General features: G+C 43.5%; 1 protein-coding gene and 1 pseudogene across 2 annotated transcripts; both read left to right on the top strand.

The window, feature by feature from the left end:
• Nucleotides 1-4221: 4221 nt before the first annotated feature.
• LOC123404985 lies at nt 4222-20852 on the top strand (annotated as a pseudogene).
• A 437-nt stretch (nt 20853-21289) lies between these two features.
• LOC123403430 lies at nt 21290-27239 on the top strand. Of its 2 annotated transcripts, none has more exons than XM_045097366.1 (11): nt 21290-21763; nt 21873-21917; nt 22642-22776; nt 24234-24284; nt 24827-24877; nt 25302-25439; nt 25522-25632; nt 26175-26233; nt 26325-26380; nt 26458-26561; nt 26669-27239. In XM_045097366.1, the coding sequence occupies exons 1-11, from the start codon at nt 21305-21307 to the stop codon at nt 26969-26971; spliced, it is 1512 nt and encodes a 503-aa protein (XP_044953301.1). In that variant the 5' UTR covers nt 21290-21304; the 3' UTR covers nt 26972-27239. The 2 variants fall into 2 exon arrangements, with proteins under 2 accessions (XP_044953301.1, XP_044953302.1); XM_045097367.1 differs by lacking the exon at nt 24234-24284 and adding an exon at nt 23634-23684.
• Nucleotides 27240-27679: the final 440 nt, after the last annotated feature.

Genomic DNA, 27679 nt, shown 5'->3' with positions numbered 1-27679 from the left:
CCGTCGGCACGCTACCTCTACATCTACCGTCGGGATTAGTTTTAAACCTTAATAATTGTTATTTAGTATCAGCTTTAAGCATGAACATTGTATCAGGGTCTTGCTTAATGCGAGACGGCTACTCATTTAAGTCAGAGAATAATGGTTGTTCTATTTATATGAGTGATATGTTTTATGGTCATCCTCCGCTGGTGAATGGTTTATTCTTGATGAATCTCGATCGTGATGTTACGCATATTCATAGTGTGAGTACCAAAAGATGTAAAGTTGATAATGATAGTCCCACATACTTGTGGCACTGCCGCCTTGGTCATATCGGCGTTAAGCGCATGAAGAAGCTCCATACTGATGGACTATTAGAATCTCTTGACTTTGAACCATTTGACACATGCGAACCGTGCCTCATGGGCAAGATGACTAATACTCCATTCTCAGGAATAATGGAGAGAGCAACCGACTTATTAGAAATAATACATACTGATGTGTGTGGTCCAATGAACGTTGAAGCTCGCGGTGGCTATCGTAATGTTCTCACTCTCACCGATGATTTGAGTAGGTATGGGTATATCTACTTGAGGAAGCACAAATCTGAGACATTTGAAAAGTTCAAGGAATTTCAGAGTGAGGTCGAGAATCAACGTGACAGAAAAATTATGTGTATACGATCTGATCGTGGAGGAGAATATTTGAGTCACGAGTTTGGCACACACTAAGGAAGTGTGGAATCGTTTCACAACTGACGCCGCCTGGCACACCGCAACGCAACGGAGTGTCTGAACATCGTAATTGCACTTTATTAGATATGATACGATCTATGATGTCTCTTACCGACTTACCGCTATCATTTTGGGGATACGCATTAGAAACTGCAGCATTCACTTTAAATAGGGCACTATCTAAATCCGTTGAGACGACACCGTATGAACTATGGTTTGGCAAGAAACCTAAGTTGTCGTTTCTTAAAGTTTGGGGCTGCGATGCTTATGTGAAGAAACTTCAACCAAAAAAGCTCAAACCCAAAGCGGAGAAATGCGTATTCATAGGATACCCTAAGGAAACTATTGGGTATACCTTCTATCTTAGATCCGAAGGTAAAACCTTTGTTGCCAAGAACGGATCCTTTCTAGAGAAAGAGTTTCTCTCGAAAGAAGTAAGTGGGAGGAAGGTAGAACTTGATGAGGTAATTACACCCCCTCTCGAACAAGATAGTAGCGCAGCGCGGGAAGTTGTTCCTGTAGCGCCTACACCAACTGAAGAGGAAGTTAATGATAATGATCATGAAGCTTCAGATCAAGTTACTACTGAACCGCGAAGGTCCACGAGGGCACGCTCCGCACCAGAGTGGTACGGCAACCCTGTGATGGAAATCATGTTGTTAGCCAACGGTGAACCTTCGAACTATGAAGAAGCGATGGCGGGCCCGGATTCCAACAAATGGCTTGAAGCGATGAAATCCGAGATAGGATCCATGTATGAGAACAATGTATGGACTTTGGTGGACTTGCCCAATGACCGGCTAGCCATAGAAAATAAATGGATCTTCAAGAAGAAGACTAATGCAAACGGTAATGTAACCATTTGTAAAGCTCGACTTGTCGCAAAGGGTTTTCGACAAATTCAAGGAATTGACTACCAAGAGACTTTCTCTCCCGTAGCGAAGCTGAAATCAGTCCGAATCATGTTAGCAATTGCCGCCTTTTATGATTATGAAATTTGGCAAATGGACGTCAAAACAGTGTTCCTTAACGGGAACCTTAAGGAAGAGTTGTATATGATGCAACCAGAAGGTTTTGTCGACCCTAAGGGTGCTAACAAAGTGTGCAAGCTCCAGCGCTCCATCTATGGACTGGTGCAAGCATCTCGGAGTTGGAACATTCGCTTTAATGAGGTGATTAAAGCGTTTGGGTTCATACAGGTTTATGGAGAAGCCTGTCTGTATAAAAAAGTGAGTGAGAGCTCTGTATCTTTCCTCATACTGTATGTGGATGACATATTATTGATGAGGAATGACATAGAGATGTTGGAAAGCATAAAGGCCTATTTGAACAAGAGTTTTTCAATGAAGGACCTTGGAGAAGCTGCATACATATTAGGCATCAAAATCTGTAGAGATAGATCGAGACGCCTCATAGGTCTTTCGCAAAGTACATACCTTGACAAGATATTGAAGAAGTTCAATATGGAAAACTCAAAGAAAGGGTTATTGCCAGTTTTGCAAGGTATGAGATTGAGTAAGACTCAGTCGCCGACCACGGCAGAAGATAGAGAGAAGATGAGTTCTGTCCCCTACGCTTCAGCCGTAGGCTCTCTTATGTATGCCATGCTGTGTACCAGACCTGATATAAACCTTGCCATAAGTTTGGTAGGGAGGTACCAAAGTTATCCCGGTAGGGAACACTGGACCGCGGTCAAGAATATCCTTAAGTACCTAAAAAGGACTAAGGAAATGTTTCTCGTTTATGGAGGTGAAGAAGAGCTCGTCGTAAAGGTTTACGTCGATGCTAGCTTCGACACAGATCTGGATGACTCTAAGTCACAGACCGGATACGTATATGTTTTGAATGGTGGGGCAGTGAGCTGGTGCAGCAACAAGCAAGAAGTCGTGGTAGCATCTACATGTGAAGCGGAGTACATAGCTACTTCTGAAGCAGCTCATGAAGGAATTTGGATGAAGGAGCTCATCACCGACCTTGGAGTGGTTTCAAGCTCGTCGGGTCCAATGACACTCTTCTGTGATAACACTGGGGCCATTGCCATAGCCAAGGAGCCCAGGTTTCACCGGAAGACGAAGCACATCAAACGCCGCTACAACTCCATCCAAGACCATGTCCAGAGTGGAGTAATAGAGATTTGTAAAGTACACATGGATCTGAATGTTGCAGACCCGTTAACTAAACCTCTTCCACGAGCAAAACATGATCAACACCATAATGCTATGGGTGTTCGATACATCACAATGTAACTAGATTATTCACTCTAGTGCAAGTGGGAGACTGTTGGAAATATGCCCTAGAGGCAATAATAAAATGGTTATTATCATATTTCCTTGTTCATGATAATCGTCTATTGTTCATGCTATAATTGTATTAACAGGAAACAGTAATACATGTGTCAATAAATAGATCACAATGTGTCCCTAGCAAGCCTCTAGTGGGCTAGCTCGTTAGTCAATAGATGATCATGGTTTCCTGGTCATGGGCATTAGATGTCATTGATAACGGGATCACATCATTGAGAGAATGATGTGATGGACAAGACCCAATCCTAAGCGTAGCACTAGATCGTATTGTTCGTATGCTATAGCTTTTCTAATGTCAAGTGTCTTTTGCATCGACCGTGAGATTGTGCAACTCCCGAATACCGTAGGAGTACTTTGGGTGTATCAAACGTCACAACGTAACTGGGTGACTATAAAGGTGCACTACGGGTACCTCCGAAAGTGTCTGTTGGGTTGGTACGAATCGAGATCGGGATTTGTCACTCCGTGTGACGGAGAGGTATCTCTGGGCCCACTCGGTAGAACATCATCATGAGCTCAATGTGACTAAGGCGTTAGTCACATGATGACGTGCTATGGAACGAGTAAAGAGACTTACCGGTAACGAGATTGAACAAGGTATAGGTATACCGACGATCGAATCTCGGGCAAGTTCTATACCGACAGACAAAGGGAATTGTATATGAGATTGATTGAATCCTTGATATCGTGGTTCATCTGATGAGATCATCGTGGATCAAGTGGGAGGCACCATGGGTATCCAGACCCCGCTGATGGTTATTGGCGGGAGAGGTGTCTCGGTCATGTCTATCTGTCTCCCGAACCCGTAGGGTCTACACACTTAAGGTTCGATGACGCTAGGGTTATAGGGAATTGTTATATGAGGATATCGAAAGCTGTTCGGAGTCCCGGATGAGATCCCGGATGTCACGACGAGCTCCGGAATGGTCCGGAGGTAAAGATTGATATATAGGACGGATGGTTTCAAACACCGAAAGTGTTTCGGGCGTCACCGGGAGGTGCCCCCGGGGGTCCACCAGAAGGGGCAACGACCCCGGGAAGCTAGATGGGCCAAGTGCGGGAGGGAACCAGCTCCTAGGTGGGCTGGTGCGCCCCCCACACTCAGCCCAAGGCGCAGGAGGTGGAGAGGGGGGGAACCCTAGGCGCTGGTGGGCCTAAGGCCCACCTAGGGGTGCGCCACCCCTCCCCCTTGCCCTGGCCGCCGCACCTCCCATCTGGGGGGGCTGCCGCACCACCTAGGGTGGGAACCCTAGGGGTGGCACCCCCTCCCCTCCTCCTATATATAGTGGGCACTTTTGGGCTTTTGGAGACACAATTTTCCCTCTCCCTCGACGCAGCCCTGCTCTTCTTTCTCCTCCTCTCTGCCGGTGCTTGGCGAAGCCCTGCTGGGAGACCTCGTCTCTCCATTGACATCACGTTGTCGTGCTGCTGGAGATCTTCCCCAACCTCTCCCTCCTCCTTGCTGGATCAAGGTGCGGGATACGTCACCGGGTTGCACGTGTGTTGAACGCGGAGGTGCCGTAGTTCGACACTAGATCGAAATCACGCCGCGATCTGAATCGCCGCGAGTACGACTCCATCAACCACATTCTAGTAACGCTTCCGCTTAGCGATCTTCAAAGGTATGAAGATGCACTCACCCCCTCTCTCGTTGCTGGTCTCTCCATAGGAAGATCTGAATATGCGTAGGAAATATTTTGAATTTATGCTACGTTACCCAACAAAATCTTGGCCATGTTTTAACTTTCATATGAAAGGAATGTTTTGAAGCTTCCTATGTTTTGGGAGTGGAACCACATAAGACATGTTTTTGAAATGTTTCTATGGAAAATTGCAAACTGTTGAAGTACCTGAAACCAAACTCGGTGAGGAATTATGTTTGAACTCCTGAGGAAAAAGGGATAATACATGGTGTTAAAATTTACTGTATCTTTGTTATAAAATCGTACCTTAGCTTCCGGAATTTATGCTGCATTCAAGTAGTGGAAGAAAATACAAGAAGCTAAGGGAATGTCACACATCATATTAGATTGTGGAAAGTGCATCAGGACAAGTCACTTTTTTAAAATACATTGAGGAAGCAATTATCGTATCTACGAGATGAGAAATAAGTCCAGGTACGCATGTTCAATTTTATTTTTTATAGTACTAATATGGTGCAGGTTCACTCACTAAAGTCAGGAATTTCATTAAAACAAGGTTACTTACGGAACTTCATTTACTGATTGGATTTGATATTTACGTGGTTTTGAAAATTTATTCATCATGATTATCATATATTTTGACTTAATGTGGAATTATTTATAGTATTGATATATGTGACTGGAAATAATTGATACGGAATTTTACTTGAGGAAACAAAATACTCAAGGCGCCTCTAAAGGTGAAATTGCACTCGAGGAAATAACACTCGAGACGCCGAAGACAGCTATGCTGGAATAATTAGGCGGAAACTAAGGTCTCTAGTGATCTTAGGGGTCACAACAAGGGAACATATTGAGGGGATATATCACAATATATATTTATGGAGTTTTCAACATAGTGTTAATATGATTGCTGGTCCCTTGACTAAGCTTCTTAGTCAGGAGGTATTTGGCAAGCATGTTTAGGCTATGGATTTATGAATATTTGAATGATTGTTTTGGACAAATGGGAGATGTTGGAATTATGTGGCCTGCAACTATATTCAAATAATAGGAATTGCTAATATTCGGAATACCTCAATATGGAATCATACATGTATTTATACATGGAATTACTTTACATGATTATCATGGAATTATTACTTGTTGGAATACTTAAGTTATATACTTAAGGAAGCTGGTCAATTATCGGTGGAATACAATATATTTTATATATTGGAAAGACTATCCGGGTACGCTGATAATTGGAAGGAGCTAGATCGTATAATTAGATTACGGCCCTAATGTTGATCTACATAATTAGAGAAATTTACACTCTATTATGACGCGTTGCTCACAAGCGTGTGCTCCGGGGACATAAACGGGTAGAATCGGTTAACAGACAAATATGATCGTGGTTGGTAATTTGATCTGTACTTTATCCCGGATACTAGTTAAAAAAAGATTAGGAATCTTATCTGTATAGGAGATGGACTCTTTGAAAAGACAGTATAAGAAGGTCCCTACCCCCTAGCCCCAAATATGCGATTGTGAGCGGCACCACGGATAAGCGGCAGAGGAACAGGGGGTAGACCATAAATCCTAAATTTCTAACAACAACGAATTCAGAGAAGCAGGTTCTGCGACCGCAGTAGTGGTTAGCCGATTACGAAGAGCAAGCTCGGCCCCATCCTGTGTAAAATAGAAGCAACCATGGCATTTTGATTTGTCTGGTGGGAAAAGAGGGCAGGGAAGACTATAGCCAGAGGCTACGGCTGAAGCCACCTATCTAACCAAAAGAAGGTTGAGCGGCCATTACCTAAATGGCATTGTGAAATCTCTCTCAGGCTCTGAAGGTGTTTGAAGATAGTTTTGGCAAGAAATGAGCTATTATTCACATGCCCAATATGAGGGGGGGGGGGGGGGGGGGGGGGGGTGGTGTAGGATCCACTCCTTCCAAGGAAGGTTGGAAGATTGTAAAAACTCATAGGCAAATTTCAGTAGTAGACAAAAGTTTTGAGCACGTAAATTTTTAACCCCTAGACCACCAGCTTTGCATGAAGTACAAACTTTGTCCCACGCACCCAAGCATTTCCCCCTAGAAGAAGTCTAATCGTTGGACCAGAAGAATGTACGCCTACGTTTGTCGAGAGCCTCTAGCACATGAACAGGGAGTGAAAAACAAACATGAAGTAAGTAGGAAGGCTGTCAAGCACAGCCGAGAGCAGGACTAGCTTACCTCCGCGAGAGAGCACGAGGGAACACCAGCCTGCACCAGTAGAAAACAGCGCTTTAGTCCTGGCTTGATAAGAGCATTAGTCCCGGCCGACTTAAGACCCGGGACTAATGTGTGCATTAATCCCGGTTCGAGTGGCCAGGACGCTGGTCAGGCCTCGGCGGGCATGAGTCCCGGTTCTGAGCATAATTTATCGATGTAGTGGTCAATAGTAGCTAACACGCATTATACTTTTGAAGTAAAACCACGACACATATTTTTGATCGGATGGAGTAATTCTGAATTGCGCATTGCGAAATGAAAAACGAGTCTTTTGCAATCTTTTATAACAAAATTACTAACACCCTGTTTTGCGGCAACGTCGTTCTCGAGTTAATGGAGAGATTCCTAATGTTGATAATGCAACCTTGGATCATGAAAGATTGTTGGAAAGGTAAAGATCAGATCTTCTCTTCCCTCCACTTGAATGTCGATATCATTTTGTAGGATTAATCTTGTAGCGTATATGTGCTGTTGCGCCTTCTTCTGAAGTTCCATCTTTTGCATGCAAAGTTCATTTAGAATTACCTTTTATTTGACAGGTTGGGGACTTATGGTTTGGCCGAGTTTCAGATAGAGGGAGATGGGAATTGTCAGGTTGTTTGCATGTTCGTCCAAAAAAAATTGCAGGAGGCTTTAACACAAATTACTGTTCTGATAACATGTTACACTAGTGGGGACGGGGCCTTTAGCCCCGGCCCGTAAGGGGCTTTAGTCCTGGTTCACCAACTGGGACTAAAGGGGCGGGACTAAAGGCCTATCCTTTTCGTTCCGGCCCTGTTACAAGCCGGGACTAAAGGTGCTCCACGTGGGCGCCTCGTAGCGCCCCAGGGGCAGGCCCTTTAGTCCCGGTTCGTTACAAGGACCGCGACTAAAGATTTTCAGATTTTGCTTATTTTTGGTTTTTTTTTGAATGAAATTATTTTTGGGTTTTAGGGTTTTAGGGTTTAGGTGTTCGGAAGATTAACGTGATGCCTCGTTTGGTGTTCGGGAATTAGTTTTCATATAATTTAAATAGAAATAATTATGCATATATATATATAAGATTAACTTATCTTACAAGCGAGCATATATATACAATTACATGGAGATCTGAATTATCGGGACTAGAGCCCGTCTATTCGATTACATGGACGAACATCAGTAATGGCCCCTAGCTACACTAAATTGTCCTTTGTCATCTATAGCTTCCGTCCTCAGAAAGGTCGCAAGCTCCTTTGCAACAGCAATCGCGCGTTGCTCTGGTAGGACCTTCGTCGTCATGGCCGTGTGCTATATAAGAAGAGGAGATGAATATGAATATCAATCATGATAACAAAGAATGACGGGTAAAAATAGAGGTGTGAATGTTCATTGCTTACGTCGAATCTGTGATCCTTGTGCTCAGAGGTAAACGTGCGAATGGTCTCGCAAACATAGTATCCGCATAGATGCGTTCCCCGTGGCTGCTGGTCGCACTTTACGAGAATAGAATATATATAATCAAAATAATAATCTAGCATCATAAATGTATTGAAAATTAATAGAAGTATATCATACTACTACTTACCGGAGCCGCTCTAAAGGTCAGCTTCTCATGAAAGTTATCGAGAGTCACGCACTTGAACCGCTTCCAAACCCTGCCTGACAAGGATAATGATTTGCTAAGTTTTTCATTAATTGATATATCAGAAAATCATCGAAAGAGACCGATAGAGCGCAAGAATGACTAAAATTACCCTTGGAGCATGTCCTGCAGGCTTTGGAACTGTTCCAAGGGTCTCGATAATGGGTCGAAGGCATCAACTCTTCCCTTATCAATTTGAATGTCCAACAGAATCCAATGGAAGCTGCGCATGTATATATATATATATATATATATATATATATATATATATGTGTGTGTGTGTGTGTGTGTGTGTGTGTGTGTGTGTGTCAGTAACTTATCAATTACACTTATAAGTGAATGGACACAACAGAGTAAAGACCCTCACCTGAAGTTGTATGGAAACAGTATGTGGTCACAGAAATTTTGATCTATTAAAAACCTTAGTAGGTTTTCCTCTGTCTCCTTGGGATAATTAGTTAGCGTCGCTATATGTATTTTATCTGGGTCAATAAACCCAATATTTAGGATGCTCTTACTTTTACAATCCAGAATCTTCATTCTGCATTATAGAGTACAAGTTATATATAGACAATGAATTGAAATAACTTAACAAGTTATATGTAGACAACGAATTGAAAAACTTACAGACAATAGCAACTCATGAGCGATTTGTCGAGGGCGTCGCCATTGTACATCTGGAAGAGTTCATCAAAGTCGATATGGATTTGTTCGGGGCGGCTGTAGTACTCCTGTGGGACACTCAGCACGATCATCGTTCTCCCATTCTTTGATTCACTTAAGTACCATTGATGCAAGTAATGCATATTTGTTGGGAGATCATCTTTGCTGACCAAAGGCTCACCCATGACAAACAGTGGCTTAGGGGCTACCACAGCCTTGGGTATCTTGTCGTCTTGGGAAGACATCAATTCTTCAACCGAGACACCACATGCAGCCGCCAACTCCTTTGCACTTTCTAAAGCTAGCCCCTGCACCGAAAGGGGGAACATTCTCGGTTAACACCTTGAGGGGTGGGATCGACTGTTTGGCCTGTTGTCCAAGCTGAGGAACGTCTGATTTTTTCTTGCTTGTAGTTGAACTTGATTTGCTCCCACTTGCACTTGCACGTGATCTGCTCTTTTTCACTTCCTTCTGCAATGTGCGTGTATAGTCATCAGGCTTATGGTGTAAGTCATAAGGTCTGATATAGGAAGATTAGCATGACGTACCTTTGGGAGGGGCGACAGTTTGCGCTTTGGGGTGCTCTGTGGCTTAGGAATCGTCGGCGGAGCGTTCTTGGTGGCACGCTCCCTCTTAGTATCCGGAGCGGGCGGCGGCAGAGACGGACGACCCAAGTCCGGCGGCGGTGATCGAGATGGACTCGTGTTGTGCTGGCCGACGTCATGTGGAGGGCTTGCACGTGATCTGCTCTCTTTCACTTCCTTCTGCAATGTGCGTGTATAGTCATCAGGCTTATGGTGTAAGTCAGACTGTGATGGAAGGGGGTACGATCATAAGGTCCGATAGGAAGATTAGCATGACGTACCTTTGGGAGGGGCGACCGTTTGCGCTTTGGGGTGCTCTGTGGCTTAGGAATCGTCGGCGGAGCGTTCTTGGTGGCACGCTCCCGCTTTGTATCCGTGGCAGGCTCAGGCTTTGTATCCGGAGCGGGCGGCGGCGGAGCGTTCTTGGTGGCACGCTCCCGCTTTGTATCCGTGGCAGGCTCAGGCTTTGTATCCGGAGCGGGCGGCGACGGAGCGCTTTTGGTGGCACGCTCCCGCTTTGTATCCGTGGCAGGCTCAGGCTTTGTATCCGGAGCGGGCGGCGGCGGAGCGTTCTTGGTGGCACGCTCCCGCTTTGTATCCGTGGCAGGCTCAGGCTTTGTATCCGGAGCGGCGGCGGCGGAGCGTTCTTGGTGGCACGCTCCCGCTTTGTATCCGTGGCAGGCTCAGGCTTTGTATCCGGAGCGGGCGGCGGCGGAGCGTTCTTGGTGGCACGCTCCCGCTTTGTATCCGTGGCAGGCTCAGGCTTTGTATCCTGAGCGGGCGGCGGCGGAGACGGACGACCCAAGTCCGGCGACGTTGATCGAGATGGACTCGTGTTGTGCTGGCCGACGTCATGTGGAGGGCTTGGAGGTAATGGAGGTGTAGGTGACCTGCGACGACTCGGAGGCGGTGTTGTCCTTGGGGCCGAGCCTGGAAGCTTGATGTAGTTCTTGTCCCATAGGATGACTCCACCCAGTACTTCTCCGAGTGTCCTCTCATCTTCGGGTCCAGCTATGTCGAGCTCCATATCACTAAACCCCGTCATGATTTCATCCACCCCGACTTTAGCAAAGCCAGCTGGAATCTCACGGCCATGCCAGCGTGCATTAGGGCCAGAAGGTAAAGCTTGTCCGACGGCCACCTTCATGGATATGTTCTTGAATTTCTCATGGAGTTCACATGATGTTGACTCCTTGATTCCATCCACGGGGTAGCCGGGACCGCCCTCTATCATTCTTCGTTCATCGTCGGGCGGGGCCTCAGATTCAGCCACGCTGCTTTTCCGCTTAGATGGGGCGCCGGTAATATCAAGTGCAGGATCTTCCTGGCGCGGTACTCCTCTAAGCTCATCAATCTGCTTCTGTTGCTCGTTAATCCTGGCAAGCAACTGGTTGAACTTGTCATTCTCCTCATCCTGCTGCCGCTTCTTTGCTCTCTCTCGACTTCTGTAAGTGTCTTGGTCTCTGGCAAACCCAAGCCACCACGGGTAAGATGGACCGAAGCCTCGCGTTCGTCCTCCATGTTCGTCATTGCCGAGGACCAGGGTGAGCAAATCTTTATCTCTATCTGCAGTGAACTTTCTTTGTCCCTCCTTAATTTCTTTCACTATCCTTTTCCAATTCTCCCTGGGTATCCTAAGATTGTCATTGCAGATGAGGTCCCCTGTTGTTTCGTCGTACGACCCACCATGCGCAAGGAACCAATTTCTTGCTCTCAATTCCCACTCATCACGGAGTGGTTCAGGTACGATGCCTTTATCTATCAGATCTTGCTCTTTCTTTTCCCACTTTGGGATGGCAGTCTCATAGCCCCCTGGCCCCAGCTTGTGGTGATATTTCTTCTTGTCGGCATTTATCTTGTTCTTTTCTGATAATGCCTGGGCATCTTCTGACTCCTTGTACTCTTAAAATTCCTTCCAGTGATTCGCCTGCTTGGCTAGATACCCCTCGAATACTGGCACTTTGTTTGTCTCCAGATAGTTTTTCCATAGCTTCTTCTTCCAGCTACGGAACAGTTCGGCCATCTTCTTTAGAGTCCACTGCTTGACTTTGGCCCTCAGTTTGTCTACAGCGTCTTCATTCTCACATTCTGGTAGGTTGAAATGTGACATGAGATCATTCCAAAGATTATCTTTGTACCTTTCGGCGACATAGTCACTATCGGCTGCCCCTTTGCGCTTGTTCCACTCCCGAACGCTGATCGGGACGTGATCCCTAACGAGAACTCCGCATTGCTTCTTGAATGTGTCAGCAACATTCTTAGGAAGCTTGGGTTCGCCCATAGGCATTATCACCTCAAAGGTGTAATGCGTTCGTGCATCCAACTTTCTAGTCGGGCCTCGTTTCATAGATTTGCTCGATGTGGAGGCCTAAGAGGGAGAAACATTCGTCAAATGAATGTATATGTATACAATATAGAGCTATCTCCAATATTTTTCACATATTACAAGTGATTGTCGAGCTTCATATGTATACCTCGCCGGACTTTATTATTTCTTCACGGCTTCTCCACCGGCTTCTCCATCAGTGGAGCTATCACCTTCTCCGTCATTGGACCTATCTCCTGCCCCATCGGCTTCATCTTCGTGTCGCTCGACTTTCATTCCATATCCGGAGTCGTTTAGATATGACGTCGGAGATTCGGCTGGTTCAACGTCGGGGCCGTCTTTGATTATATCTTCGAGAAGTTCTTCCTCTTCGAGGTTCCTGATATGTGGATCCATAGTTCTGCAAAAAACGGACATTTGATTAACTAATAAACTAACAAACTATATAAGAGGGGTTGGAAACTTCGAAGGCTCGTTTTATATAGGAGGACCTTTAGTCCCGGGTCTTGGCTAGAACCTAAACTCTAAAATACCAGCCGGGCGGAGCCCAGTCCCAGACACTTAAGCATATACAATAGCAAAATTAAACTAGTTCTATTAATTTTCTTGCTAAAAATAAACTATTAACACTTAAGCATATACAATAGAAAAATTAAACTATTAACACTTAAGCATATACAATAGCAAAATTAAGCAATAATCTAAGAAACACTATTAACACTTAAGCATATACACTATACAATAGCAAAACTAAATGACAAAAAATATATTTCTTCTTCTTGTAACCCTAAACTATTTTTTTCTCTTCTTCTATTTCTCCTCTTCTTCTACTTCTTCTTCTACTTCTACTTCTCCTCTTCTTCTACTACTTCTCCTCTCCTCTTCTTCTATTTTTCCTCTTCTTCTCCTCTCCTCCTCTTCTTATTCTCCTTTTTCTTCTTTTCTTCTCCTCCTCTTCTTATTCTCCTTTTTCTTCCTTTCTTCTCCTTTTTCTTCCTTTCTTCCCTTTTTCTTCCTTTCTTCTCCTTTTTCTTCCTTTCTTCTCCTTTTTCTTCTTTTCTTCTCATTTTTCTTCCTTTCTTCTCATTTTTCTTCTTTTCTTCTCCTTTTTCTTCCTTTCTTCTCCTTTTTCTTCTTTTCTTCTCCTTTTTCTTCCTTTCTTCTCCTTTTTCTTCTTTTCTTCTCCTTTTTCTTCCTTTCTTCTCCTTTTTCTTCTTTTCTTCTCCTTTTTCTTCTTTGCTTGTGCTGGCCGGAGTGTTGGGGAGGAGGGGGCGTGGGGCTTACCGGCCGGAGGTGTCGACGGCGCGCGGCGAGGAGGGCGGCGCGCGGCGAGGAGGACGGCGGCGGCGAGCAGGACGAGGCGACGGCGAGGAGGACGGCAGGCGGCGGCGAGCAGGACGGCGGGCAGCCTGACGACGTCGTCGAGTTCGTCGCTTGCCGCACCGGGCAGGAGAACGAGAGGAAGAAGAAGAGAAATGGACGATTTGGGTTCGAAATTTTCTAACTCCCGCTTATACAGGTGGATCTTTAGTCCCGGGTGGAGCCACGAACCGGGACTAAAGACCCCTTTAGTCCCGGGTGGAGCCACGACCCGGGACTAAAGACCCTTTTTCGGGCAGACCAGAAGGCGGGAAACAGGGGCCCTTAGTCCCGGGGCATGGCTCCAACCGGGACTAAAGGGGATCTTTAGTCCCGGGTGGAGCCACGACCCGGGACTAAAGGCCCTTTTTGGGCAGACAAGAAGGCGGGAAGCAGTGGCCTTTAGTCCCGGGGCGTGGCAAGAACCGGGACTAAAGTTTTGCCTATATAAACCCTCGCCCCTGCCCGCCATATCCCCTGTTTTTTGGTTGTTGAAGTGTGACCATGCCATGCTCTTTCCACTCTAGTTCATGCACATGACGTGTTCGATGAAATTCCCGAGCCACTCTACTTCAGCTTTCTCCTCTCCAAGCTCCATTTTCCTTAATATTTGTCTAGGTTTGGCCGTGCACCAACTGCGAGCACCACCGTGGTGAGCCTCTTGTTCTTATCTTCTTTTTAAAATCAAAAAAATCTTACTTGTATCATTTAGATACATACTTGTATAAATTACTCACTTTCATTATTTTTTGTTATTATATAGTGCGATGGTTTTGGTATCCGCCTCCGTCGGCCCTCGTCCTGTCTATGATTCGGATGTGGTATATATTATCTTTTATAACTATTTGTTTTATTTAGTGTTTATGACAATTATGACGACCAATGTGACATATATTTTTTTTAATCTAGGAGGTATGTGAACCGGAAATTCCAACCCACATAAAAATTCTTGTCGAGAAGTTAAATTTGGTTGAAAAAGAAAACAAATACTTGAAAAAAATCTGAAAATAATTGAGGATAAGAATATGGAACTGGAGTTGCATGTCGCCGATGTCATCGATGATCGCAAGATGAAGATCCATGCGATGCGGTTGAAGATGGATGCAATGCGCTTGAAGATGGATGAAATGCGCTTGAAGATTAGGAATATTAGAAAATATGCCATTGATAAAGAGGCTTAGTATCATTATGCTGTTGGGTCAATTGTTACCTTAGTTGCGATTTTGATCGCGTTTGTTGTTGCATTTAAATGTTTTACATAGTTGTATGTTGTTTTATTAGAGAACTTTATGTATTTATTTTTTGCAATAATAACATTTGATCACTACTGTTCTTTGGCTTTAATGTGATGATGAACTTGTATTAATTTGGTCATATGTTCTGCAATGGTTTTTTGAACTTATTTGAACTCCATACTTTTTGTGTGTTCAAAATGCACCATTCAAAGGCACATCACAAAATTTCAACAATTTCTGACTTCATTTGGTATATTTGGTGCATTTACTTGTTTTTTTGAGCTAGTTGACCCTGAAATTGAAAAGCGCTACAAATGAACTCTGAAAATGTTGAAAGTTTGCATGCTATCATCATTTCACCCACATAGCATGTGTTAAAAAGTTGAGAGGGCTACGACAAAAACTGGATGCACTTCGTTTACAAAACGGACAATCTCTCTCGAAGTATCAGGGTTTCGAACGAGAACTCATCTCTTACAAAGGGATTTCATTTTTTGAACTTATTTGAACTCCATACTTTTTGTGTGTTCAAAATGAATCATTCAAAGGCACATCACAAAATTTCAACAATTTCTGACTTCATTTGGTATATTTCATGCATTTACTTATTTTTTTGAGCTAGTTGACCCTGAAATTGAAAAGCACTACAAATGAACTCTGAAAATGTTGAAAGTTGGCATGCTATCATCATTTCACCCACATAGCATGTGTTAAAAAGTTGAGAGGGCTACGACAAAAACTGGATATACTTCGTGTACAAAACGGACAATCTCTCTCGAAGTATTAGGGTTTCGAACGAGAACTCATCTCTTACAAAGGGATTTCATTTTTTGAACTTATTTGAACTCCATACTTTTTGTGTGTTCAAAATGCACCATTCAGAGGCACATCACAAAATTTCAACAATTTCTGACTTCATTTGGTATATTTCGTGCATTTACTTATTTTTTTTGAGCTAGTTGACCCTGAAATTGAAAAGCACTACAAATGAACTCTGAAAATGTTGAAAGTTGGCATGCTATCATCATTTCTCCCACATAGCATGTGTTAAAAAGTTGACAGGGCTACGACAAAAGCTGGATGCACTTCGTGTACAAAACGGACAATCTCTCTCGAAGTATCAGGGTTTCGAACGAGAACTCATCTCTTACAAAGGGATTTCATTTTTTTGAACTTATTTGAACTCCATACTTTTTGTGTGTTCAAAATGCACCATTCAAAGGCACATCACAAAATTTCAACAATTTCTGACTTCATTTGGTATATTTCGTGCATTTACTTATTTTTTTTGAGCTAGTTGACCCTAAAATTGAAAAGCACTACAAATGAACTCTGAAAATGTTGAAAGTTGGCATGCTATCATCATTTCACCCACATAGAATGTGTTAAAAAGTTGATAGGGCTACGACAAAAACTGGGTGCACTTCGTGTACAAAACGGACAATCTCTCTCGAAGTATCAGGGTTTCGAACGAGAACTCATCTCTTACATGGATACTATGAAAATGAAAAGTGTTTGAAATTTAGTACATTCCATACATGCATTACATAAAAGGTTTAATACATTATTACATTATTGCACCAATATTCCTATCTATTATTTCTGTTTTCTTCTGGGTCGTAGCCATGGAGAATCTTCATCATTCAGTAGGATGCTTGGGTCAGTTTTCACTTTGAAGGGCGGAATTTCATGAAACTTATTATAATCTTCTGACATGTCTATCTTGTCATCTACTCCCACGATGTTTCTTTTCACTGAAAGAACTATGTGGCATTTTGACTCATCGGACGATATCTTCTTTTGCTGATTTCTTTTTCTCGTTAATGTAGACATGTCCTTCACATAGAAAACCTGAGCGACATCATTGGCTAGGACAAATGGTTTGTCCATGTACGCAAGATTGTTGAGATCCACTGTTGTCATGCCGTACTTTTGGTGTACAACTACCCCGCCTCCTGTCAGCTTCACCCATTTGCACCGAAACAAAGGGATCTTAAAAGTAGGTCCATAGTCAAGTTCCCATATCTCCTCTATGTACCCGTAATATGTTTCCAAACAGTGCCCATTCTCGTCTGTTGCATCAAAGCGGACACCACTATTTTGGTTGGTGCTCTTTTTATCTTGGGCAACCGTGTAAAATGTACTCCCATTTATCTCATACCCTTGGAAAGTACATATAGTCGAAGATGGTGGCCTGGCCAAACAGTACAACTCATCTTCAACGGTGTTATCATTCATGAGATGTGTCTGCAACCAACTGCCGAAAGTCTTCTCGTGTTCCCCTTTAATCCAAGAGTCAGCCTTCCCCGGGTTTTCGGAGCGTAGAATATTCTTGTGTCTCACGATATATGGAACCACCACGGTGGAATTGTGTAGAACTGTGTAGTGTTCTTGAGAGAAAGAATGCCCGTCCATACATACTTTTGCTTTCCTTCCTAGTGTGCCTTTTCCTGTCAGCCTACCCTCATACCGAGATTCAGGAACACCAATCGGCTTAAGGTCAGGAAGAAAGTCCACACAAAACTCAATGACCTCCTCTGTTCTATAGCCCTTGGAGATGCTTCCTTCTGGCCTAGCACGGTTACGAACATATTTCTTTAAGACTCCCATGAACCTCTCGAAGGGGAACATATTCTGTAGAAACACAGGACCAAGAATTCTAATCTCTTCGACTAGGTGAACTAGGAGGTGTGTCATTATATTGAAGAAGGATGGAGGGAACAACAACTCAAAGCTGACCAGACATTGGACCACATCAATCTGTAACCCTGATAGACTTTCTCGATCGATTACCTTCTAAGAAATTGCATTGAGGAATGCACATACCTTCACAATTGCCAGGCGAACATTTTCCGATAGAATTCCCCTCAATGCAACCGGAAGCAATTGCGTCATAAGCACGTGGCAGTCATGAGACTTTAGGTTTTGGAATTTTTTGTCTTTCATATTTACGATTCCCTTTATATTCGACGAGAAGCCAGTCGGGACCTTGATACTGAACAGGACTTCGAAGAAGATTTCCTTCTCTTTCTTAGTAAGAGCGTAGCTGGCACGCCCTTGAAACTGCCCTGGATGCATGCCATCTCTTCCTTTATGACGTTCCTGGTCCTCCCGTGCTTCCGGTGTATCTTTTGACTTCCCATACAAGCCCAAGAAGCCTAGAATATTCACGCAGAGATTCTTCGTCAGGTGCATCACGTCGATTGCCGCGCGGACCTCATGGACTTCCTAGTAGGGTAGCTTCCAAAATATAGATTTCTTCTTCCACATGGGTACGCGCTTATCAGGGCCGTTAGGAACAGGTTGGCTGCCAGGACCCTTTCCAAAGATTACTTTTAAATCTTTGACCATATCAAATACTTCAGCACCAGTACGGATGACAGGCTTCCCCCGGGGTTCTGCCTTGCCATTGAAATGCTTGCCTTTTTTCTTTAAGGGATGCTTGGGCGGAAGAAAACGACGATTGTACGGATACACATTCTTCCTACAGTTGTCAAGATATATACTTTCTGTCTGATCCAAATAGTGCGTGCATGCATTGTATCCCTTGTTTGACTGTCCTGAAATGTTACTAAGAGCAGGCCAATCATTGATGGTTACGAAAAGCAACGCTCGAAGGTCAAATTCCTCTTGTTTGTGCTCGTCCCACACACGTACACCTGGTTCGACCCACAGCTGTAAAAGTTCATCAACTAATGGCCTTAGGTACACATCAATATCGTTGCCGGGTTGCTTTGGACCTTGTATAAGCACTGGCATCATAATGAACTTCCGCTTCATGCACAACCAAGGAGGAAGGTTGTAGATACATAGAGTAACGGGCCAGGTGCTGTAACTGCAACTCTGCTCCCCAAAAGGATTCATGCCATCTGTACTCAGACCTAACCATAAGTTCCTTGCGTCAGCTGCAAATCTCGGGAACTCTCTCTCGATTTTTCTCCACTGCCGACCATCAGCGGTGTGCCTCAACGTATCGTCTTTCATAGGATCTTCCATGTGCCATCGCAACAACTTCGCATGATCTTTATTTCTGAACAGACGTTTCAACCGTGGTATTATAGGAGCATACCACATCACCTTGACAGGAACCCTCTTCCTGGGTGGCTCGCCCTCAATATCACCAGGGTCATCTTTTCTGATCTTATACCGCAATGTAGTGCATACCGGGCATTTATCCATATTCTCGTACTTCTCACCGCGGTAGAGGATGCAGTCATTAGGGCATGCATGTATCTTCTGCACATCTAATCCTAGAGGGCAGACAAGCTTTTTTGCTTCATACGTGTTGGCGGGCAATTCGTTCTTTCTTGGAAGCATCTTCTTCATCAGTACCAGCAACTTTTCGAATGACGAGTCAGTCACACCGGTCTCTGCCTTCCACTTCAGCAATTCCAGTGTGCTACCCAGCTTCTTCTGGCCATCTTTACAAGTTGGGTACAACAATTTGTTGTGGTCCTGTAACATCTGCTCGAACTGCAACCTCTCCTTTTCTGTGTCGCAACCTCGCCGTGCATCAGAAATGACCCGGCCAAGATCATCAGCGGGCTCATCTGGTTCCCGTTCTTCATCCTGATCTTCTTCTTCATTGTGTTCCATTGCGGTATCAACATACTCAGGGAACATAGATCGGTAGTTGTCATCATCGTTCTCTTCTTCTTCATCGTCGTCTTCCATCATAACCCCTCTTTCTCCGTGCTTGGTCAATACATTATAGCCCGACATAAAACCGGACCGAAGCAGGTGGCTCTGAATGACTATTGAGGAAGTGTAATCCTTCTCATTCTGACATTCAACACATGGACAAAACATATAGCCACCACCACGCTTGTTCGCATCGGCTGCATCTCGAAAAGAATGCACGCCTTCTCTGTAAGCGGTTGTGCGTCGAGCATCGTACATCCATGGATGGCTCATCTCTGCGTTATACGACAGTATATCAAATACAATCACGATCCTAAAAATTAGTACCGCACGGTCTAAACGAGGAAATATAGTTGCTAACCTTTTAGAATAAGTAGAAATAAAGAAGAAGAGGTTTAAGCGTGGCTCGGGCATCTCATATCGTAGTTGTGTTCGGTGAACTGAAGCGGCATCGCTCTAACACACATTTCAACAAACACCTCTAGTGCATAAAAAAAAGTGGAGAGCAAGCACCCACCCACAATCCTCCATCCAAGAAAAATGCAACGAAGAGGGGAGAGGGGGCTGTGCTATATATAGGCAAAGGACTTTAGTCCCGGTTTGAGACACAAACCGGGACTAAAGGTGGCGCACATGCGGGCTGCCCACCGCGTAGCCCTTTAGTCCCGGTTTGGGACACGAACCGGGACTAAAGGCTCCTTACGGGCCGGGACTAAAGCCTCGAGGGAGGATATGAAAATTGGGCGACATGGCCGGGCCTTTAGTCCCGGCCCAGAGGCAGGCCGGGACTAGCCGGGACTAAAGGGTCCCGGCCAAAGGCCCGTTTTCTACTAGTGTTAATTAACCTATAGTTGAATTCAATATGTTTCCAAAAAAATTTAACCCCACCAATGACCTATTATTACAGTTTCGAGCTTTGGCAGACCAGATTTTTCGCAATCCTGAATATCACAAACAAGTGAGGAAGGCAGTCATGAAGCAGGTAGCCTGTTTGTCTCAGCTCATGGACATTCTGTAGTAATATGAATAAAAGCATTGATCACGTTACAGACTCGATAATATAATTTCATTGACATGCAACTATGCTGAAGCCTGTCTCTGCTTTTTAGCTAAAGGGATTCAGAAAACGGTATGAAGGCTATGTACCAATGGAATATAGGGTGTACTTGAAGAAAATGAAAAGATAGCACAGATTATGCTGCTTAAATGATCATGTTCACAGTTGATAGAGACGTTGTACTAGGTTTCGAGTATATTCATAGCTTCATATATATGCCCTACAGATCCGTAGAATGGGGGGATCATCTGACCCTTCAATCCACTGTAGACCAGGTAACATGCCACTTCTAGACACTGTATGAGGGGCCATCTCGCCGCCGCTTCCTTAGCTGTTGGCTCAATTTATGGCTAATGTGTGCTTTGGTGGCAGTATCGGAGGGAGCTGACTGGCGACTCCTATCTGAAGAGTTTTGTGTGTGAGTTCACTAGCAGCTTGAAATCATTTACTTCTAGATTAACTTAATTGGTTACCTTATGTTTTGTATATTTGGAAATGTCTAAAGGCGTGTTGTTTCATAACACTGTATGCTATGCTGCCTACGCCTTTCTCGATAGCCTTAGTATGGTCATCATTTTCTCATTTATATCCTTCATCTTAAATTGAAAAATATGAATCATTCTATGTTCCGTTGCAATGCACGAGCCCTTGTGCGAGTATCTAAAAAGACTTATATTGAGAAATGAAGAGAGTACAAAAAAAATATATTCGTTCACAAACTATATTTATTTTCCTTATCTTAACGCGTTTTATTTTCCACTGGACCTGTGTGCAAAACAGGAACTTCTAAGGGACCAAACCGCCCTCAGGGTTTCCAGATAAATAGCCGTGAAACCTTCTCCCCTTTTCCATCCCGCACCCTGCACACATTTCTTCTCCACGCCCTCGCGAGTCTGCGAAATTGCCACGCGACCGCGATGGAACCGTCCGGTTCAGGAGCAGCAGAACCGGGCGAGGACGACCGCGGCCAAGAACCGGCCCATGAGCGCTCCTACGCCCCCTCCAATGGCGCCCCGACCGCTGCCGTGCCGCCGCCTCCCCGCGCGACGCCCCTCCACCTCGACCAGGCCGGAGGCGGCGCCGATGGGGCGGCGGGGGCCGACCGGAAGGGCAATGGGACGCTGCCGCCCATGGTCATTCCGAGCTCCGCGGGCAGCGGCAGCTCCTCCGCCCCCTCCCTTGACCACGCCGCGGCATTGAAAGCCGGGGCCTTCGGAGGTGGGGGAGCCGGCGGGCGGGCGGGGTGCGCGGGTGACGTGGGCCGGACCCGCGGTGGCGGAGACGAGGGAGGCGCCCAACGCGGCGGCGCATCCGCTCGACCCCAGGCTGGCGTCCAGGCGGCCGGCGACAAGGAGAACCGGCGACGGGGACAGCAGGTGATGATGATTGGCGTCGGCGACGTGCCGCTCTTGTTGTTTCTTGGAGTTCTTGGAGTCTCTAGACTGGAGTACGTTCCTGAGCGTTTCTTGGTTTCCTCTTGAGCAGTTCAACTCGTTGCGCGCGGGAGAGGCGATGCATAGCAAGGAACAGGTAATGATTGGTCTTACTGCCCGCTCGTTCGCTCGCTTGTGATTTGTTGCCCAGTCTTTTTGTCCGGAATGTGGAATTGCGATCTCTGTCTAGTCTGTTTAAATCTTGGGGTTGGGGATGGTTTGGTACTAGTAGAAACGGAATCAAATTTAGGCAAATGTTGGGGGACGACAGTTTGACGATTAGGCATAATTTCCTGATTATTGCTCGAGCTCTTCTTGCGGTGCGTTATCAAATTCATAGGTAGGCAAGGATCTTGTAGTGATTATTCGCAACAGTTCAAGATTTAAGGTGTCCAGGCTTGTGCTAATTGTTTTGTCTATTTGGTGTGAGAGCATGCTTTGCACTTTTGCTACGAGTGAAAAATGTGGGGATCATGTCTTGGCAGTGGTTGCTGTCATATTTTGGCAAGAAGAAATCTTGATGCCAAAATGTATCAGTTTTCCAGTGTAGATGAATGTCGTTACAGGGGAAGTAAAGCTGAATGTTTGCTCGGGATGACTTGACTTGACTTGACGTACATTATCTGGATCCTTTCGCCTTTGGTCATCTGTTGCCTAAAAGGCTGAAACTGTCTCTGAAGCCTCAAAACTCAACTCATATGAATAATTGGCAAGAGTAGAAATTATTTAGATAACTCAATATTCCAATCTTGTTAGCTCTTTCACGGTTTCACCTTTGCTAATCCGAAATGTGTCGTCTTGGTGCTAATTCTGTGGAGCAGGATAAACTATCACAAGCAAAAGTTGCAGTAAAGGTGAGACCCAAGCATGACAAACTTTTTTTGATAAAGGGCGCCAAGCAGGACAAACTACTGCTAGTAAAGAGAAAATCCCTCGGGAATTTGCCCAAGAGCAAGGTATGGCCTGAATCTTTTCCACTCTTCTCACCTGTGATTCTTGGGTGGTATGACCATATGAGCATTCTTGCACTTACCTATTTTTTGTGCACAGAAAGTAGAAATGGGATTTTTTTGTTTTCTTGGGTTCTGTCTGTTCATGTTAAATTTAGGACCTGTTAGCGTAATCAAGGCATGAATTCTTGGTTAGAGTGATACGCGGCATCCTAGCATATAGGAGGAATCTTGGGCAAATGTTGGCAGCACTATACACGCCTTTGTTGCTCGTGGGTCTTTCCAGAATCTGTCGTTGTATTTAGAAGCAAATGGCTATCTTGTTGGAACTGTTGTCTGTAAAATGTGGGGAAATCATGAAGTCATGTCCTGATTACTGCAATATTTTGGTAACAGAGCCTGAAGTCGAATGTATGAGTTTCCTTTGTAAACAGATGTTGTTATTAGAATCTTTAAAATCTAGACATCAGTTCAAGACTGCATAACTGAGCATAATTCATGTAAATCATTTGCCATTTACATGCAAAATCGACGAGCACTGTAGGATTTGGTCGAGAGGTTTCGCCATTTGGTTGATTGATACTTCGAACTGGTTCAGAAGTCTCAGAATATAATTTCGTGTAAATAGTTGCCAAAAACAAAGAAGCTTTGGATACACACGTTTTGTGGTCTTGCTATCCATTTTTTTTTCCTTTTGACCGGGAAAAGGAAAAAAAAAGACTGGTTGTTTGTTAATTCCATTCATTTTTCATTCCCTTATTTCTTCTTTTGAAATACTCAATCTTCTTGTTGATTCTGTACAATTGTAAGACTGGCAGGATGTATGGTCTTTAACTTCGTTTTCTTCATTTCCTGCCAAATAGATTTTTCATAAAAAAGGAAGGGAAATATGTTCGGAAGATGTGAAGCACCAGGTTTGTCTCCATTTTTCCTAATGTAATGTTCAAAATGGAAGTGCAAGAAAAATCAGGATCGAAGCCCTATATCACAAGATACTGTGATTAGTGGTTCCTGTACAATCAACTGTTCAGAAGGATTATGTTCTCTTTTATAATTACTAAATTGTATGTTAACTCTTGGATGTGATAGTCTGATGGGACCTGAATCGTACTTTTACTCTTGTTGAGTTTATCAGATGTTAATAGATATCTTCTTGTTTTCTTACTGAACAAAAACCAATCAGTATCAGTGATGGGATTATATAATAATGGTCTCAAATATTTCCAGAAAACATGGAACCCCGAAAATTTGAATAAAAACAAAATTTCCATCACTTTTTTAGATATGTTGTTTCCTCTTGACCAGGAAAAGGGAAAAAAAGTGGTTGTTTGTTAATTCCATTCGTTTTTAATTCCCTTAGTTCTTCTTTCAAAATACTCGATCTTCTTGTTGATTCTGTACAATTGTAAGACTGGCAGGATGTATGGTCTTTAACTTCGTTTTCTTCATTTCCTGTCAAATAGATTTTTCATAAAAAAGGAAGGGAAATATGTTCGGAACATGTGAAGCACCAGGTTCGTCTCCATTTTGCCTAATTTAATGTTCAAAATGGAAGTGAAAGAAAAATCAGGATCTATATCACAAGATACTGTGATTAGTGGTTCCTGTGCAATCAACTGTTCAGAAGGATTATGTTCTCTTTTATAAACACTAAATTGTATGTTAACTCTTGGTTGTGATAGTCTGATGGGACCTGAATTGTACTTTTACTCTTGTTGAGTTTATCAGACGTTAATAGATATCTTCTTGTTTTCTTACTGAACAAAAACCAATCAGTATCAGTGATGGGATTATATACTAATGGTTTCAAAAATTTCCAGAGAACATGGAAAACCGAAAATTTGAATAAAAACAAAATTTCCATCACATTTTTAGATATGTTGTTTCCTTTTGACCGGGAAAAGGAAAAAAGACTGGTTGTTTGTTAATTCCATTCGTTTTTCATTCCCTTATTTCTTCTTTTGAAATACTCGATCTTCTTGTTGATTCTATACAATTGTAAGACTGGCAGGATGTGTGGTCTTTAACTTTGTTTTCTTTATTTCCTGTCAAATAGGTTTCTCATAAAAAAGGAAGGGCAATATGTTCGGAACATGTGAAGTACCAGGTTCGTCTCCATTTTTCCCAACGTAATGTTCAAAATGGAAGTGCAAGAAAATCAGGATCAATGCACTATATCACAAGATACTGTGATTAGTGGTTCCTGTACAATCAACTGTTCAGAAGGATGTTCTCTTTTATAAATACTAAATTGTATGTCAACTCTTGGTTGTGATAGTCTGATGGGACATGAATCGTACTTTTACTCTTGTTGGGTTGATCAGATGTTAATAGATATCTTCTTGTTTTCTTACTGAACAACAACCAATCAGTATCAGTGATGGGATTATATACTAGTGGTCTCAAACATTTCCAGAGAACATGGAAACCCGGAAATTTGAATAAAAACAAAATTTCCACATTTTTAGATATGTTGTTTCCATGTTTAACTCAGCATAATTTGAATTCTTATCGTTGTGTGTTTGTTGCAGACACATCGCATATCTGAAGTCAGAAGGTATTATAATCTTGCTTCTGACGAAGCGAGCCATCTTGATGCCTATTCGAAATGTAGGTTGGTGATTGGAGATGGGGAGTGTTTCTACAGGAGCTTCATATTTTCGTACCTTGTAATCGTCCTCCCCTCTTTTCCTTATCGTAGGATGTTGGTTTAGTTATTTAACTTTCTCTGTTTTGGTGAATGTACAACAGGAGCAAGTTATTGATAGGCAGGACACACATGAGGAACACCGTCTCCTTAGAAGAGTGTCTACACAACGTGCAAATATTCATTGGAACTCTGAGTTTTCCCGGAGCAGAAAAGTAAGTTCTCACCTTCTCCATACTTGTTCTTTCTTGGATAAACATGCTTGCAAGGAATGATGACTCTATTCAGGTTACAGTACACTTCAAGCAGCATCTGGCATCTCACTATCTTTATTTGTCATTTGCAGGAGATGCACAATTGATTAACCGTAATGGCATGCCGTCACAGTTTTACACAATGTTGGCACAAACTCTAATTTGAAGCTTATTGTGAAGTTAACAACCCAGTTGTAACAATGACCTTAAGAGAAATTTACTTGCAAAGGAACAACGGCAACATAACAGGGAAATAACATAATTTTATGCTTGTTTGAGCACTGCAACAATGCACACCTGCTGGTTATTATTGTACATTCACCTCATCGTTCTCGTTCTGTTTCCATGCTATAGTATACGCTTAATGATTGAAGCTTCTCAGGGAGTTGTCTTAGCTGTGTTCCTTTATATCTTGCCATTGATCAATATTGTGTATGCATTATCGTAACCTATGGTATGTAATGATTATCAACTGTGAATAATTGAGTTGCTGATTCTCTCAGGCATTTAAGGAGCTGATTAAGGAAGTAATGAAATGGAAAAGCATGGAATCAACAAGCAGGTTTTTTTATTCTCTTGGTTTTCTGAAATTCCACCAAAGGATTGTACTTGAATGCATTCCATCTCACTGACATGATATGTACCATTTTTAGCCGCCGTAAAGAGAAACTTCTCAAGTACTTCAGCACGTATGATAAGACGCAAGACAGTGAGAAAAAACACCCTTGACCTTACATTTCCTTCTGTTCATCGTAATTCATGTTTCTGACACATTTTATTGGTTAGTTTTTGTTTTCCTCAGATTACTAGTAGCTGTCCATATATGCTCGCACAGGGAGGAGTATGAACCGATTATACAAGGGCCCGGAGGAAATTACAGTCTGGAAGTTGTCAGTATCAGCATCTCCTCCCTTACATTACCTCGTGCTGAATTTCCAGTGCATCCATTGTTGGATACACGACACTCATTTCACCTGACTTTTTGTTGCATAAACAGTGGTGCTTGCAGCAGGTCATTCCAGCTCGTCTGTACGCGGACCATGTTATGATGGTGGCTTTGGCCAGAGCGCTTGAGGTCCCCCTCAGAGTGGAATCGTTCCAACGAGGATATGCTCCAGATATCTACACTTGTCCTGGAGTTCCCCGTCCGGGTGTGACCCTGCTGTACTCAGGCGATCACTACGACATCCTCTACCCACGCGCTCCTTCTGCTCATAGTTCAATTCATCAGGCTTCCCAGAGAAAACATCCTGGTCATCAGAGTTCAAGTCATCAGGCTTCCCAGAGAACACCCTGCTGATCAGAGTTCAAGTCAACAAATTCCGCCGGATTAAAGTTGAGTTGGGCTGCTGCCGTTGAATGAGAGTGTTGCTGAGTTTAGTGGTAGAGTAGATGCGCCGATGAAGTTGGGGTAGGCATAGCATACAGTTACTTGTGCATTCTTCTTCTGTTGGCTGGTATACGGTGAACGTTCTGTGATCACATTCGAACTTCTTAATTGTGTTTTCGAAATTTGAACATGGGCATGATTGATATCGGTTGATTTTATTTATTTGTATGTACTGGAAGACACAAATTTTGCACTTGTTTGGACATGTCTCTTTGGTGGCTTGCCGTTTTGTTTACAGCAATGTGGATGATGACATTATCCTAGTTTTCACATTTATATTAGTCACTTAAACAAGGCTGGGTTAAGTTGAGTTGTTCTTCTGCTGATGGAAAAATTCATAAGATTTTTTAGGTTAATGTTGAGTTGGGGCTGCTGCCTACATATGAATGAATACTGCAATGAAGCAGAGATACTTGTGCATTCTTTCTTGTGTTGGCAAAGACACACATGCTGCTGATGCCACTGGATTGATCAGTTGGCATATATACAGGGATGAATACAACCGTTTAATTAGTTTCTATGATTGGTTTATTTGTGATTCTTTCTATCTCTGCTGGTTGCCCTGCTTGTGTCACAACCTGGTGTGTGTGTGTGTGTGTGTGTCTATATATATATATA

This window comes from Hordeum vulgare, chromosome 6H (genome assembly GCF_904849725.1).
Source record: "Hordeum vulgare subsp. vulgare chromosome 6H, MorexV3_pseudomolecules_assembly, whole genome shotgun sequence".
Classification (NCBI taxonomy): Eukaryota; Viridiplantae; Streptophyta; class Magnoliopsida; order Poales; family Poaceae; genus Hordeum; species Hordeum vulgare.
The sequence above is the reverse complement of the archived record's forward strand: the minus strand, read 5'-3'. Positions and strand labels throughout refer to the sequence as shown.